General features: G+C 38.9%; 1 protein-coding gene across 1 annotated transcript; it reads right to left on the reverse strand.

Moving 5' to 3' along the window:
- Positions 1-606: 606 nt before the first annotated feature.
- Positions 607-16,414, reverse strand: ddx56 (DEAD (Asp-Glu-Ala-Asp) box helicase 56). The gene is made up of 14 exons (XM_085414640.1): positions 16,267-16,414; positions 14,284-14,445; positions 13,865-14,019; positions 12,922-13,092; positions 12,274-12,364; positions 11,220-11,461; positions 10,022-10,162; positions 9,023-9,136; positions 8,846-8,940; positions 8,127-8,200; positions 6,824-6,913; positions 6,632-6,737; positions 2,350-2,450; positions 607-851 (listed from the first exon to the last, which is right to left on the reverse strand). Exons 1-14 carry the CDS (start codon positions 16,321-16,323, stop codon positions 768-770), a joined length of 1,683 nt encoding a protein of 560 aa, XP_085270766.1. The 5' UTR covers positions 16,324-16,414; the 3' UTR covers positions 607-767.
- Between the last annotated feature and the right edge of the window lie 35 nt (positions 16,415-16,449).

Consider the following 16,449-nt stretch of genomic DNA (forward strand, 5'->3'; position numbering starts at 1 on the left):
AATTGCGTATCCTTTTGTTTGGCAAATCGCTGAAACTCCTTCAGATTTAATAGTCGTCTGGCATGGACCTTGGTCTTCAGTTTTACAGAATATTAATAGGATTCAATTCAGGGCTTTGTGCAGGCCAGTCATTTAATTTGGCTCATCTGGATGTAGTTCTACACCAAGGGTGATCGTTTTGGCAGGTGAAGCGACCACCCAGAAAATAACTGGTTTACAAGTTACTTATAATCCTATGGAGTATTAGATTGACCCACTCAAGATCCTTACCCTCCATGAACTTTAGAGTTTAAATAAACCATACTTTTAACCTAAAAGCATTTTCAGATCAAAATTAACAACTACTAAGGACTTAGATTCTAGGTCTAAAAGGTTAGAAACCTCAGTTTTAGCCTCTGGGCTTCTGAGTCAAATACACAGAGAAAAGAGAGAAGTCACGAGACAGACCAAATTATTGCCAAGTAACAAAGTACTAGAATTTCACTCAGGGAAACTAAAGTTTTCTAAACTTTACCAACGTTCCTTTGTTTTAGGTGTCATTTTGCAAACATCAGCATGCTAATGCTCATCGAATTACAGCACAACAGAGACACTGTTTGACAAAAAATGTATTCCAACATGTGTAATTATACAGAGCAAATGCACTGTGTATACAGTTAATTATTCAATGGATCAAATAAAACAGATATTGCTAATGAGATATAATAGACTGGTGTATGAGTGTAATAACATTTGCAACTCAAACGCATTCAGGTGTGTTCCAACGGCTATGACTGGCTCGCTTTGCCTTTTCTGTTTTTCCCTCCAGTGTACTGGAAACTCTTCAGTGGGTTCTTCCCCCGGATGTTCTTCTACCAAAACCAAAAGGGAACACATTAGCTCAGAACAAGGGGGTGATTTCATCAAACTAACTGGACATTTTTGTTTTAATATACATTTTATATTGTGAGCTTTGTAAAAGACATAGAATGGCATCTCACTAATATCAATTAGGGCTGCACGATTAATCGTTAGAAAATCGCGATCTCAATTCATACTTATGTGCGATCTCATTTCCAAATGACAACGATTTAAAAAAAAAAAAAAAAAAAAAAAAAAAAAAAAGACGACGACGATTGTACCGCATTTTGATCCGGGACGTACTCTGCATGAAAACAAGCGCTCACTCTTCCTGCTCAACAAATGACAAGGGCAGAGCCTTATACCACGTGATACAGAAGCTGTGCCGTGTGATGCTAAAATTAGCAGGGAAAAAACAACGGAGAGCACGTCAGGGATGACGAGAAAGTGACAGGAGAAAATCCGTCTTCGTCAACCACCCAAACACCAATAACAGGAACCTTATACAGCGCTTCCCTATACATGTCGAACTCCCGCAGGCACAAAGAAATTACGGAGGCTATCACTTATCACCTGACCAAAGATTATGGCTCCCATCAACACTGTGCAAAACGAGGGATTTAGGAAAATGATCAACACCCTAGACAAACGCTACACAGTGCCGTCCCGCAACTATTTTTCTATTGTTGCACTACCTGCTCTATACACGCAGCGCCGAGCAACGGTGGAGACGGAATTTCAAGCAGTACAACAACAAAACGTGAGACATTTGTTGTTTTTATGTTTATTTATTGTTTTTATGTTCAGTCTCAACTGTTACGAAGTTGATGTGCAGTTAATAAGTGCAATAAATATTTATACTGGAAAAGAAAATCGTGAGAGAATCGTGATCTCAATTCTAAGCCAAAAAAATCGTGATTCTCATTTTATGCAAAATTGTGCAGCCCTAATATCAATATAAATAAAATTGATAAAACGTGTCATCTAAGAGTGATGCTCAAAACTAGTTCATGCATTTATTACATCTAGGCTAGACTATTATAATTCATTATTATCAGATTGTGTCTTTTATCCTGCCAGCTGCAGTAGATGTCTGCCCCTCCCTGTTTCTGTTAGAGGTTTCTTCCTATTAAAAGGAAGCTCCTTCTTCCCAATGTCACCAAGTGTTTGCACACAGGGGGTCGTTCAACTGTTGGGGTTTTCTTCTGTACTATCATAGGGTGTTTGCCTTACAATATAAAATGCCTTGAAGCAACTGTTCTCATTTGGTACATTATAAGTAAAAGTGAACTGAAATTTAGAAGTAAGAAAATAGTACAAACGCTCACAACTCAAATTGCCTGATTTTGTTTAACTAAAATCTAATAGATATACAGTTTGTTTTCACAGTGAAACAGAAAATACATGACAAAAAATATGCCAAAAAGGTGAAACCTGGAACAGAATTCAAACTATTACACAGATCTGTGGCGTATCAAAGATCTGGTGTCCCTTCCAACCAAATCTCACCTTAAAACTGCTCTTGATGACTCCTCCTGGTCTCTGTATCTCTTTTCTCCGCCTTCTTCTGCTTGTCAGTGGATGTACCACGCCCTTCAGTGCCTCAGGAACTGCAGGAAAGTGAAATGAAAATGAAAAAAAATTGCATACTCAAATATACATCGATACATTGTAATTAGATCTTCCAGCACACTGATGCATCCTTATAAAATAAATTAATCCATGAAACATACTTAGGAGTAGAAAGCCACCATGCTTGCCCTTAGGGCTGCTCGATTATGGCAAAAATGATAATCACGATTATTTTCACTGAAATTGAGATCTCGATTATTTGACGATATTTATTTAACCCTTTAAGACCTACTACAGAACCAAGTCCGCCAGAGCTTATATTATTTTTTTACATGTTGTAGTGCCATTTGTGGGAGCATTTCAAGTTGCTATACAACTGTTATAGCCCATATTTTAATAATATGTATGCATTAAGTCCATAGTAACTACATTAATTGCAAAAAAGTGCAATAAACTACAAAAAAATTGAAAATCGTTTTTGGGTTTTTTTTTTTACATATATTTCTACTTGGAGAAATTTAAGAGGTTTATCCCTCAAAACTTTAAATACAAAAAAGTTACAAAAAAGTTGCAAAAAATAGTTTACAACAACAGGAAATTTATTTTGAGTGTCTTCATAGTTTTATTTTGGAGATACAGCAATTTTTATATACTGCAGGAAAAATGAAAAAACAATCCTATGATGCAAATTTGCAAAGAAAACAGCAGGTGCATCAAAATAAACTATTTCCAGCAGTGCAATTCGAGTTCTAAGCATCCCAGAAACTATTCAGAAAAGTCTAACATGACCAGTATAAGCCTATACTGGTCTTAAGGCCTTAAGGCCTACAAGTAAAAAACTACATTTTCCGCGAAAATGACGTCACTTCCGGTTTCGGCCAGGAAATGGCGGACATGCGACAGTTCGCGCTGACGTCTGTTTCACTGTGGGAAGTGTTACGAACAGCTGATCGGATCGGCAAAGCGTGTTTCTGGAATATTATGTTTTTGTTCCTGCAAGCGCTTTTTATGCAATTTTTGCAAAGCTTTATGTGGAAGGAAACCGTGACCGAGGACAAGCTGATGGCATAAGATGTAAGTACAACTCCTCCGGTTTCATATGCAAAACAAATTATTGCGCTAGCTTACACGGTTCAGGTTCTACAGGGATTTAAAAATAGTTACGCAAAACGGAGCGTGCTGCTCTGACCGGCTTTAAAGGGTTAACAATGACTTTAAAAAATAATATAAAATAGTGTGCAACACCACTGAAGTTTTTTTTAACCTCTCTTTTCAACCAAAGGCAGTCACTCTCTCCTCTCCAAATAACTTCTGCTTAGCTTTCCGAGCTTCCCTCGGGTCCTCTTAATCAGCGGTCTCCAACCTTTTTTGCGCCACGGACGGTTTATGCCCGACAATATTTTCACGGACCGGTGTTCCAGATCTACTGGCGTTTAGATCAACTGGCGTTGGTCGAACAGATGTGTGGCAAACTTGCGTTTCAGGAGCTGCTACTGACAAACCAGCAAAAAAAAAAAACGCCAAATGTGTCATCTGTGACACTTGTGAGGTTGTCTCAAACACACTCCGTCAGTCTTGATGCTGTTGAACAACAAAATGTATAAAAATGTGGCGAGTTTACCTGGTGATATCCTCATGCGCGACGCGATCGCGAAAACAGCAAACAAGTAATACCACGGCGATGTTGTTCACAGGACAGCAAGAGTAAACGATCGGGAGACTCTTGTCATCGTTATCGTTCCCCTCGCACGGTTTATTTCTCCGAATTCAGCGTTTTTGCTTCACAACTAAAGCGAGCAGTTTACTTTGTGCACTAACATGGACTCGAGTCAACCAGCGCCACCTCTGGCCAAGTGCCACAGCCTACAGCCAGATCAACTTGTGACACACATCTGCACCACGTTTGAATTCGTTTCATGCACAACACATTTGTACCTTTCAATTGTGTCTGTTTGTGCGTCATGCAAATAAACCTTTGAAAAGAATGAAATGACACTAATATTTCACTAGTTTTGTAACATCACGTGTCGTTAGCGTAGTCTGTCTGTGTCTTTTCTCTGCGAACAAACATGTTAGAGTTGGTTGTTATATACAGTCTGTATAAGTGTGGTTAATCTAATAAACATGTGTAAGGAGATGGCAGTTACGCTGAATGTACAGCAGTTACACAGTGATTAGTAATAAACAGTCAGACAATGACTCTGACAATCTCATTCAATCTTGCAGACTGAATGCACCTTCTGTGGAAAGTGGTACCACACAGTGTGTGTGGACTTCCCCTGTGCAGAAGGTGCAATTGAAAGGTACAAATGTGTTGTGCATGAAACGAATTCAAATGTGGTGCAGATGTGTGTCACAAGTTGATCTGGCTGTAGGCTGTGGCACTTGGCCAGAGGTGGCGCTGGTTGACCCGAGTCCATGTTAGTGCACAAAGTAAACTGCTCGCTGTAGTTGTGAAGCAAAAACGCTGAATTCGGAGAAATAAACCGTGCGAGGGGAACGATAACGACGACAAGAGTCTCCCGATCGTTTACTCTTGCTGTCCTGTGAACAACATCGCCATGGTGTTACTTGTTTGCTGTTTTCGCGATCGCGTCACGCATGAGGATATCACCAGGTAAACTCGCCACATTTTTATACATTTTGTTGTTCAACAGCATCAAGACTGACGGAGTGTGTTTGAGACAACCTCACAAGTGTCACAGATGACACATTTGGCGTTTTTTTGCTGGTTTGTCGGTAGCAGCTCCTGAAACGCAAGTCTGCCACACATCTGTTCGACCAACGCCAGTTGATCTAAACGCCAGTAGATCTGGAACACCGGCCTTTAAGGTGTCGCGGATAAATGAGGGAGGGGCTAATAATCGGCTCAGTCATTGAATGATCGTTGAAAGCCCAGATCGTAATCGTGATTAAAATTCGATTAATTGAGCAGCCCTACTTGCCCTGCCATCTTGAACACAGTGGCTGATTTGCCATTTTGCGTTAACTGCGTTTTATGTATGTGGACAGAGAAGGATCCACATGTGCAGTACACCAAAGGCAGAAGAGAAGAAACACGTAGGCATTTGCGTGCCACTGAGACAAATTTTAATTTGTCTGTCGACTTTCACACTCAACATATGAAGGATCATTCTTATATTTTTTTCATTTGAGAAACTGTCTCCACAAAAGAAGCAAAAATGCAAAGGGAAGAGACAACACAACAGGCATCATTATAAGACGCCATCTTTTCACCTCATTCCTCATCTGAAGTCTTTAGTCAGGCCTCTAACATACAAAAACATATGTAAACATTCTTATTTATTCCTGATATTGTTGCAAATGCTTATGGTCAACCAAATTAGACATGTGACCATCCCACCTCCGGACAGCTAACAACAAGCCAGTTAACAATAGCTGATTATATGCTAGCAATATACCAGCTAATGTTAGGTTCGAGTTTCCTAAAAAATGTACTTTCTGCTCTGATGAATAGTTTGCTCAGTCACATTATATGACAGTTTTACAAACAATGACTAACAGCAGGACAAACAGAAGCACTTACTGACAGAAAAGTTTAGATCTCTTCAGTAACTCAGTATCACTGTCATCAGACTGACTCGTGGATTTGTATCGAATTCTTTCGGCGTAAATAGATTTGACCACATATTGACAGCTGATTAACATTTTTTTGTCCTACAGCAACCATTATGGCTAGGATTATTGAACTGAATTGGGAGGCGTAAGAAAACAAAACTCAACTTGACTGAAATTTGCAATCTAGTGGTGAAATTTTACACAGTGTAACTTAAGCTCTGTAAGTTCTGAAAATATGCTACTGTAACTTAACTCCAACTTTCAGTTATCTCGCCCAATTACATTTTTCACAATAAAAAAAAATGACGTTCTGTTAATGTTAATTTCCTTCAATAAAAAATGAACTAACAGAATTTTAGAAGAAATTATCCAAATTTGAGCTAACACTATGTAAACCTAATTGTTAATGTGATGTGCTCATGGGTAATAGTTTCTTTCAGTATTGCATTTAGAGTCAAACTTTCAACAAAAAAAATGAATTATTTCACACAAATCACTCCTTACTAGCCAAGACCTACATGGCATCATGGAAGTAGAAGATCAATATTTTTTAGCATAAACAATATACATTATAAACAGGAAAAATATCTTAATGGAAAATTTTGGTTAGGGTGATATTCATATATAATCAGACACTTACTGAGATACTCAGGTACATTCTTAAGGTGAGGTTTGACAACAGCAGGATGGAGGTCTTTGTCATGCCGGAGTAGCTGCAGATCTCTGGGGTTGTCCTCAAAGTATGTCTGAGTGAGAGCACAAGCATGCAATCAAAACGTGTTCAAACACTTCTGCCTTCCTCTGTCTTTAGAAAAAAAAAATCATCTCTCACCTTAAGTTTTTCTGAATTGAGCAGCTCCTGTTTGATCTCTTTTAGTCTGGCCTCCTTCACTGCCTGCTTTGTCACTGAGCGCATTGCGTCCTAAAGAAAAACTAAAAATAATCAATTCCCCTTACATTACACTTAAAAAAGAAAAAAAAGGGGCTAGGACTTGGCGATAAAACGATAAAAATGGTTATCTTTCCTCGTCTTTCCATCAAAAGAAATATGAGAAATGGTCAACATAAAGTAGAACTTGAAATTTGACAGACATCACAAAAGGCACAATGAGAATAGCACTGGACCAAATCAATCATGTGCTCGAAAACTCAGCTGATGGCATTACTACACAAGACAACTGAACAGACACAGTCCAAAGGTCAAACGATGAACAACCAAGGAACTCATCACCATCTTTATTTCTAGCATTTTTCTACCCGGCTGCCTCCCATTCACGCACCTGCCTTCTGTCATGCTTCTACTGACTTTTGTTCTTCTTCTCTGTATACTTCACTCACTTAACATCACAATGTCATCTGCAAACATAGGGATTCCTGCCAACCTCATCTGTTAACCGAGATTCACAAATACACAGTGCAACTGCTTCTGGCTTCTCTGACCTACTCCATCAACACATTGTATCTGTAGTGCTCTTTCTCAGCATGAAGCAATACTGCTGCTCACTAACTGTCACCTCCCTTCTTAGCCTAACTTCAACAACGGGTTCCCATACCTTCGTGATATGTCTCATCCCTACCAGTACACTTTTTCTCCATTCTTTAGCCTCACTGTCTCACTCTCCAAGACTGTTTTAAAACAGTTTTGTCAGAAGGTCCACCGCTGTCTCTCCCACACATCTCCCTCCTTCAACTGAGCCAAAAATCTTTCCGCTCTTCATCCTCTGCCTCCTTCTCCTGCCTTTCCTTCTCTCTTGTTGCCTCCTAACATGTCTTCCCCCTTTCCCATTTCTTTTTTCAGCCAACACTAACACCCTGTTGGCCCAGAGAGGTGGTCATTGTTGAGTCAAAACTTGACCAATCGGTAGGGAAATCTTTTTTGATCAGTATGTTTGATTTGTCCAAGATTTTACACCAAATGCCCTTCCTGAAGGAACGCTCCCCATTTACAAGGGCGAAGGGACTGGCACAGAGTATACTGGCTTGTGCTGATATGAAAAACTGATTATAAGTTTGTTTGTTTTTTCCATTTGTTGTTCAGCCATAGACTTAACTAATGCCAACAATCAGCAAATGTTGAGGAATTTGCCATTTTTGGAATTAAATTGAGCTTCCAAAAGGAGGAGGAGGATACTCACCCGGCATCTGTACCTGAAGCCTTCAATCTGCTCCATTTTAAATTCATAAGGTTTGAGGGGAGAATTGGTCTCATCTAAACACAAACAGAATAAAAACAACTTACAAAAAATTATCTCACTCCATTTAAATATCATGCTACACTCTAAAAGTATTTGCACCCATCCTGATTTCATAGTTATTTTGTACATTTGTCTTCCCTTCACTTGTTGGTAGACAGCAGAATCCATACTTCCACCAGGTTTCCAGCAAAACAAAACATTAAAAACTGCAGTTTGTGTTTAGTCTGGTTATCAATTTCTTCGATAATGTGAAACATGCAAATGTGACAAATATGCAAAAAGATATAGGGTGCAAGTACTTGTTCACAGCACTGTATACTACTCCCTGAGGTTCAATATTTTAGCACTGAGACACATCAAACTCTGATGCAGCTGTAGAAGGTGAAGCTGACTAACTAGAGAAACGGTCTACCATTTCACTTATTCAGCGAAAAACTAGATGTGGGCCTTTTTCGCATGTGAAGTGAACATAGCCTAACTGTGTTTAAAGTAAAATGAAAAACAACATGCTACAGTCATCAACACAGAAACAGTCATAATGATAATGATGATATTAATGCAAGTGGATCTCTCTGCAACTCCATTTTTACTTAATTTTCACATTAAAAAGTCAGTAAAAGGTGTAGGCCTAAAATTAGATCAAAACACATCTTCATTACCCCCAGTGAGAGCTTCCTCCACCTCTGACAGCAAACCAAGCTCGGTATGAGATACAAATGACAGAGCGGTGCCCGGGTTGTCTGCTCTTGCCGTTCTGCAAGAATAAAAGTGGCCATCAGAGTTTGATTTTTAGTAAAGATTATCATGTCATTTTTTTTAAAAGAAACTGTACATACCTTCCAACTCGATGAATATACGATTCCGCAGTTTTTGGGAAATCAAAGTTAATTACATTGGCAACATTTTGGAAGTCCACACCTCTTGACACTCCATACTCTTTATCTTTAGCTCTAAAGAGACAACAAAACAGTCAATACAGTGTCCAAATGCAATTTTTAATAGGCTGGTTCTATCATCCAATATCTGACGACATGGGTTACGCCACATAATGTGGGTTTTTCAATGTGGCTGCAAACACAGCTTGTTTAGAAGGTTTAAATGTATTTATTGAAATGGTAAAATCTCAACTTCAGCAATCCAACTGACCATCAAACTCTTTTTCCACTGATAAAGACCAACAACCTGAAAGCTTCCATTTATCCATCCATCCTCTCCTGCTAACCCTGATAAGGGTCGTGGAGAGACTGGAGCCTTTTGTTTGACTATATTACTGTCTGTAATATTGTTAAAGTCCTAAATTATCCCCTTTAAAGTGTTTGCACTCACAACATCATGTACAGTAAGACAGGCATGGAGAACAGTGGCAAGGCAGCCCAGGCGGAGAAATTTTGCTTTTAGACTTTGTGACTCATTTAATTTCTATATGTGAAGGAGAAAAAAAGAACTATCCAATCAGATAGGTATTTGTGGTGAATGAAAGACAGTTATAGTTTCAAGCAGTTTTAAGCACCACATCCAAAATTCAAGCACTTTTCAAACCACGAAAGGGCAATGTTAAAATTTAAGCAATTTCTAGCATTTCAAGCACCCGTACGAACCCTGGGCACCATTTCTGGTAACCAGCACCAAAAGACTTCACTGTTGTCTATACTTAAGAATATAAACTGTAGTTTTACACTGTTGAGAAAGTCCAACTGGTTACTGAAACATCACATAAAATGTATTCTACTAACATTAGTTTTCCCCCTTATGGCATTTTTCCCCATCTTGTGCTGCTTCAGAATATTATCTCTCTAATATTTTTTATTTGAGTGTTAATCAATAGTCTGACTTACTTTCCTCCCTTCTTTTGGGCCTTTTTCTTCTCTTTCCCTGCAGTCGTCTGTGGTGCAGCGGCTGTATCAGTCAGACTCTGCTCATCTGAGGCGATGATGTAGTCATAAAACCCCTGATTAAACTGGGCAATGATGTGACACCTGCAACAGAGTGATACAAAACACAAACACAGAGAGAAGAGAAAGGAATCAATAATGCACCATACATACTGGATGACTGCCTGCTACAGTATACTTTTACTATTGTGGGTGTCATGTGCCGTGTCGGGTCCAAATTAACAAGACGCTTAAAAAGAAAACAAGCAAATAAACAAAAATCTTAAAACAGATGCATTAATAGTTCAAAACTATGATACTTATATTTGTGGACAGACTATTCTGTGTAACACTACACAAGCCTCTCCAATAGTGCCTTGAAACGTGATCCTTTGTTGTTACTTTGCTGTCTAGACTGATTATTGATTACGGTAGTTTTTGTTCTTTAAGTTATCCAGCTATTTATCAACAGAGGTTCCAACCCTAACCCACAGGTAAATTTACCTTAATTTCACCAACTTAGACTGCAGTACTAACTTTTCTTCAAAACATGCAGGGCATTTTACAATGTGGCGAGTTCAAAACTGGATTTGTGCTGCTACACAGAGCTCCCCATGGCTACGGTGCAGAACAAAGACCATCAGCTGCAGTCTAAGCTAGTGGAGCTGGAGCAGCTATTGGCTGCAAAGTGCAATATTTGAAGGACTTCCTTTTACTGTGCTCACAGATACTCGCATGCTTATTGAGCCCAATTCTTTTAATTTTTTTTTTTACACAATCTTGGGATCTAAAGTCTGATCTTCAAAGCGCATGTTTCATGCAGGTTCTGATGTTAATCATTTAAGGAAATATTACAGAATCATCTGCACTGTCACATTGCGTATAAAATCAATGAAATTGACTGTCCCTCTTCACGGGAGTCATTGACCAATAAAGTTTACTGCAACAGTCTAGATGGTCACAAAGGAACTCTGGCCTTTTTAACACTTATGTTCATGTTCATCAGTCCAACATCAGGAGAAAACTCAATAATTACACTGTATATAGCCCAATGTTGTGCTCTGAATAAGGTGACTGTACACCTTCATATTTCCACACAGAACCAAGTTGAAAAAAAAACCTGAAAATGTATATAACACTGTCCTGTGAATTCTCCTCTCACCTGGACTGGACCGGCAGTTCAGAATTGAGGACGCAGGCAGGAATGCCAAACTGTTCGAGAAACAGTTTGAGTCTATAGCATCTGTCCACAGTTCCCACAAACAATAACGTCTTCCCCTTAACCAGGCACAGCTTGAGCAGTGTGTACACAAGTAGAAACTTGTCCTCCTCCTCACATTTGATGCTGTACTGCTGCAGCTGGCTGCTGTCTGGGAGCTGGGATCCTTGAAGCTTCAGTATCACCTAACAAAACACCATATTCAAAATGGATGTGTGGGTCAAGACAAAACCAGAAACATCAACACATCCTGCATATCACCTCTGACTGCAGCTTAAACTTCACTCTTATTCTTCACTAAGGTTTTCGCAAGAGAATAAAGTTATGTTTTTTTGTACTCATTTACTTTGCGCAAGTCTTTAACTGCACAATGCAGAAGAGAACACTGATAATGATAATACAACAATGATCAATTCACACTGTGTGAAATTAACTCTTGGTCTCAGTCTGTACAGTATTAATTAGAAACATAGCAGGCTAAGAGTGTTTTCACAACTATAGTTCTTTTACTCTGGTCCGAATCAGGTGGCTAGTTGCTAACTTGTACTGACCTTCGCTTCTATGATGCCCCGCCACATCTCAGGTGGGAAGGTGTGTATCTCAAACTTACTAGTATTTGGGTTGAATCACGTTCATACCATAAATTTGTTAGAAACAAATTTATGGTATGAACGGTATGATTGTTTTCTTTTGTTCTCAACCCAAGTGCAATTACTGTGTTCTGTTAAATTTATATAGCCATTTGCTGTTACTGGTTGGGGGTTAAGGGAAGAAAAAATATAATAATAGTAAATCTAATAATAAATACTGAATAAATATATTCAGTAAGTGGGAGTCTCTGGGAGAAATCTGTGTTGATACCTGAGGCTGAAGGAGAAAGGCAGGGCTGATTTGACTTGACAGGAAGTAACTCAAATGTTATTAATAATGTATCTAAACATTCAATTGTATAGAAAACAATAAACCTTTGATCAAGTGAGTGTTAAGGGGACATTACAGGATTGTGCAGCAACAGCTCCTTGAGGCTCTGGACATCCTCATTAAATGTAGCAGACATCAGGAAAGACTGGTAGATATTTGGTAAATGGCTGTTTTAAAAAAAAGAAAAGAAAGAAAGATAAAAAAAAAAAACAGTTAAATTTGACATTAAGGCTACAATAACTAACCTAAACCCAACTGAAGCCAAACTAAATGTAAACACAGGCAACTTGTGGCTGCAGGGAAGAAAAGTATGTTTGGTGGTCTTTGAAAAAGACTGATGCTCCAATCTAAAACAGATTTTTGCTTCATTTCTTTTTTTACCAAGTTTGAGATTTTAAGAACAAGAACAGAAGAAAACTATGATGTGAAAAAAGAGACTTCTTTCTTCTTTGCCTCTTACATTTAAATTAGTTTGGAAAATGGATGAGTTGAAAACATTATTAGCTCGTGTCATATTCATAAGAAGGCTATAACCTATAACACTATTACACATGTAAGTTTCATGCAACTTTCACCTAAAACAGGCTGGGAATCTCTCATTTAAATCCCGGACGTTAAAAACAAACAAAAACACCACCTTTCTAATGCAAATTTTAAAACAAACAGCAGCAGGAGACGCTTGCATGAAGCGAGTTCCCTCTGGTGAAAATCTGTACACTCTCACCACAACAAGTTCTTCAGGTCAGACTCAAAGCCAAAAGAGAAGATTAGGTCGGCTTCGTCTACCACCAGCATCTCAAGAGAAGAACGCAGGACCAGGTTCTGTGCGTTGAGATGGGCAAGCACACGGGATGGCGTCCCCACAACTACATCCGGCTTCTCCATTAAAATGGGCCTGTCCACACATAAAAGTGATCATTTAAAATACATCTCCTCATTTGACAACACGGACTTTTTTATTAATCTATGAAGTCCACAATTACACTTTGCGGATTTAAAAATATTATATAACTGCAATACTGTGGAAAAATGCAGGCACTTGAAGTCTTTAGATTCTTATCACACAATCAGGGACTTTTGAGCTTGCTAAATGCACAACAGAACAATAAACCCAAGCAAAGCATAAAACAGGAAGGGGTAAGAGCAATTAAAATCAAAAGAACAAGGAGGACTGTTCACTAGCAAAATGATTGCAGATTTACAAAAAAAAAAGAAATTAATTAATAAATAAAATACTAAAAAAATGACCGTACCATGAAATCAAATACAGACGTTACAGTAGCATTGTACCATGATAGATCAAATTCTACTTTACTGTATTCATAATTCCATCAGTATTGACATGATCCCAAACACCACTGGCTGAAATGCAGCTCTAAAGCATGGCGAGGCCTCCACAATGTTTTAGAGATTACTGTAGCCACACACAGCTGCACCCATCTTCTGACGTGTTCCATACATGTTGGCACTAATCAGAACCAAAGTGAGAACAAAAGTAACCTGATGACAGCAATATTGAGGTCACTGTGTTTTTTTTCTGTGGAGTACTCTTTCCGTGAAGTTAAACGATAAATAAAAACTATTCAGACCACGTGGACCAGTGTCTCCCACACAGACTTTATTTGAACAGACCGCTTCAGCTTTCTGACTGAAAGAAATGTGCTGACCTCTGTGTTGACAGATCAACCTTGCTAGAGATGTCGGCCACTCGGACGTCCCTGGAGCAGTACGCTGTTAACTGTCTCATCATAATCTGAACTTGGTGACCCAGTTCTTTGGTTGGCACCACAATCAGAGCCCTCACATCTTGCTCACGCACAGTCTAACAGGAGAAACAACAAACAGTGAATAAACAACTCTGGAGTAAAACAAATTGTCTGGAGAACAGAAAACATCATCCTAAGCAATGGGAACACCATTTTGTTTTTTCAATTTTATACACTAAACAATAAAAAACAAAAAACCAAATCTGGATAGTCACATTCTCTAAGGTGCAGAGATCATCTAAGATGAAAGTAATATCAACCTACAGTGTGTAAACTCAGCATTTGAATCTGCTTCCAAAAACATTATTGCTGTTTCTCACCTGTTTGGAAGCCAGGATGCGCTGTATGACAGGTATACCATATGAGGCAGTCTTCCCAGACCCAGTCCGGGCTCGAGCCAGAAGGTCCTTTCCATCTAAAGCCAAAGGGATTACCTTTTCTTGGATCAGAGTGGGCTTTGACCATCCCAGATCTGCGACTGCCTGAGTCAAGAATAAAAAACAAAAAAACCCAGAGGTGAAACAAATTATTATAGTGACACAGACAAATGTCAGACAAATCTCAGTTTAATATTTGGTGCAGAGCATTCACCCATGTTGACTGCTGTGCTAAATGTAAATGGGGCAGTTTTCTCATCTACTTGAGCACTCAGAGTGCTTTATACAACATGTCTCATTTACTCAATCACACAACCACTTTTTCTACACTTAAGTGCTTAAAACACACACACACACACACAAAAAACCAAACCCCAAAACAAAACAAAAAACCCACTGAAAACAGGGAGGTACAGGGCTGGACTGAAAATGAATGAAAAAGCAGCAAGCATGTCCACAAAAACAAACAAACTCTGCAAAAAAATTTCAACAAAAGGACTAGCAACACAGCAGCAGCAGTGTAACATGGAGCTGGAATTTGTTTACACACACACACACATACAGCAAAGACTCTGAGCTGGCTCCCCCAAATGCAGCCCCCTTCGAGGCCCACCCTATCCCAAGATGCTTTGCATATTGGTGAAGAAATCTTTTGAACAAAAATGACGGACAGTCGAAGTGAAGTGGTCCAGGAATAAACTTGTTACACATAAAATTTGTACATCTGCCCAACCTTATTTATTTTATCTTGTGTGTATGCGTTTGTTTTTTTTGTTCTTCATTTTGTCATTGTTCTACTACCGGTATGTGTTTTACTCTATTGTTTAGTGTCCTTGAGTGTCTTGAAAGGTGCTTTTAAATAAAAGTTATTATTATTATTTCTGTAGGATTTTATGTCCCATTTCACCTTTCTTAGTTTTTCCTTTTGATTAAAATATATAAAATATGTCCATGGGATTCTAAGTCAAAATTGTGTTTTCATTTTGCAAGTTAACAAAAATAGCAACATTTTATAAAATATCTGTTAAATGCCATGGTTGAAGTGTCCAAAGTCAAGAGAGACTAAGAAACCCACACTGCAAAGTGAGAGGTGACAGGATAGACACTTTCCACCCTTGACGATAGGCCAAGACAAATTGTGTGTGGAAGATTAGAAGGAAGAGAAGCCAGAAGCAGCCAAGAGCTGGAGAGGAGAACAGGGAGAGAACAGACAGCTGTTCTCTGTAGCTGAGGGAGAACAGCTGTCTATTAACAACAACAACAACAAGAAGAATAATAATAAACACATTTAATTTGTAGTGCACCTTACATTTGCAAAACAAAAATTGGAACTAGCCCTTTTTTGTTTTACATTCTAACCGTAAAATTTTATTGCATACAATGAAACACGGATCTATAATTTTTGTAGTAGTTTTGCTGCTAAAAAAGAAGGACAAATTCAATATGGCGGACGCGCTGACGGGTCGCAGCAACGGGTGAGCCCCCTCCCTCAATGTGGCGTCTGTGTATGCATGTTTATGTCGAAATCATCATTTATGGGTTAACTGAATGCCCATTTAAGTAAATATCGTTATAACCGGATTTTGTCATACATGATAAACGGGATACTAGGAAGGCAGTTACAACCAGGAGAAAGTCAAAAACAATGTAGGGTAATCAAACTGTTATTAGCTTTTGATAAAAGTGCGAAACGGCGTCTATACTAGAAAACAGCGGACATGATTTCTATTACTTCTGTAATCCAGCATTTTTCCATGTCTAGTAATTTCACCTACGCACAACTTCATGTTTGCATAAAAACTTAACTCTGCCACCGAGCGAGCAGTTCCGACTCCCGAAGTAACTGTCGGATTTTCAAACTTCTCGGAGGATTTTATTCTCCACCTGAAAATTCACAGTTCCCCCGACAGCCTCGAAGTTTGTTACCTTTAGCAGGCGGTCGTCTAAGCCCATTTCATGGAATTGTAGCCTCTCATGAGCCATCGCTCGTCTCTCACCAAGCTCACACGTGCGTCGCAAGTTTATGACGTCATGTCGCTTTTAAGCACCTCCGAAATAAAAGAAAGAACATTTTGTAGTCAATCTCTACTTTATAACTAAAAAGTGTAC

The sequence above is a fragment of the Rhamphochromis longiceps genome, linkage group LG7 (assembly GCF_057381845.1).
Source record: "Rhamphochromis longiceps isolate RC_006_pf linkage group LG7, R_longiceps_female_GT1.1, whole genome shotgun sequence".
Taxonomy (NCBI): Eukaryota; Metazoa; Chordata; class Actinopteri; order Cichliformes; family Cichlidae; genus Rhamphochromis; species Rhamphochromis longiceps.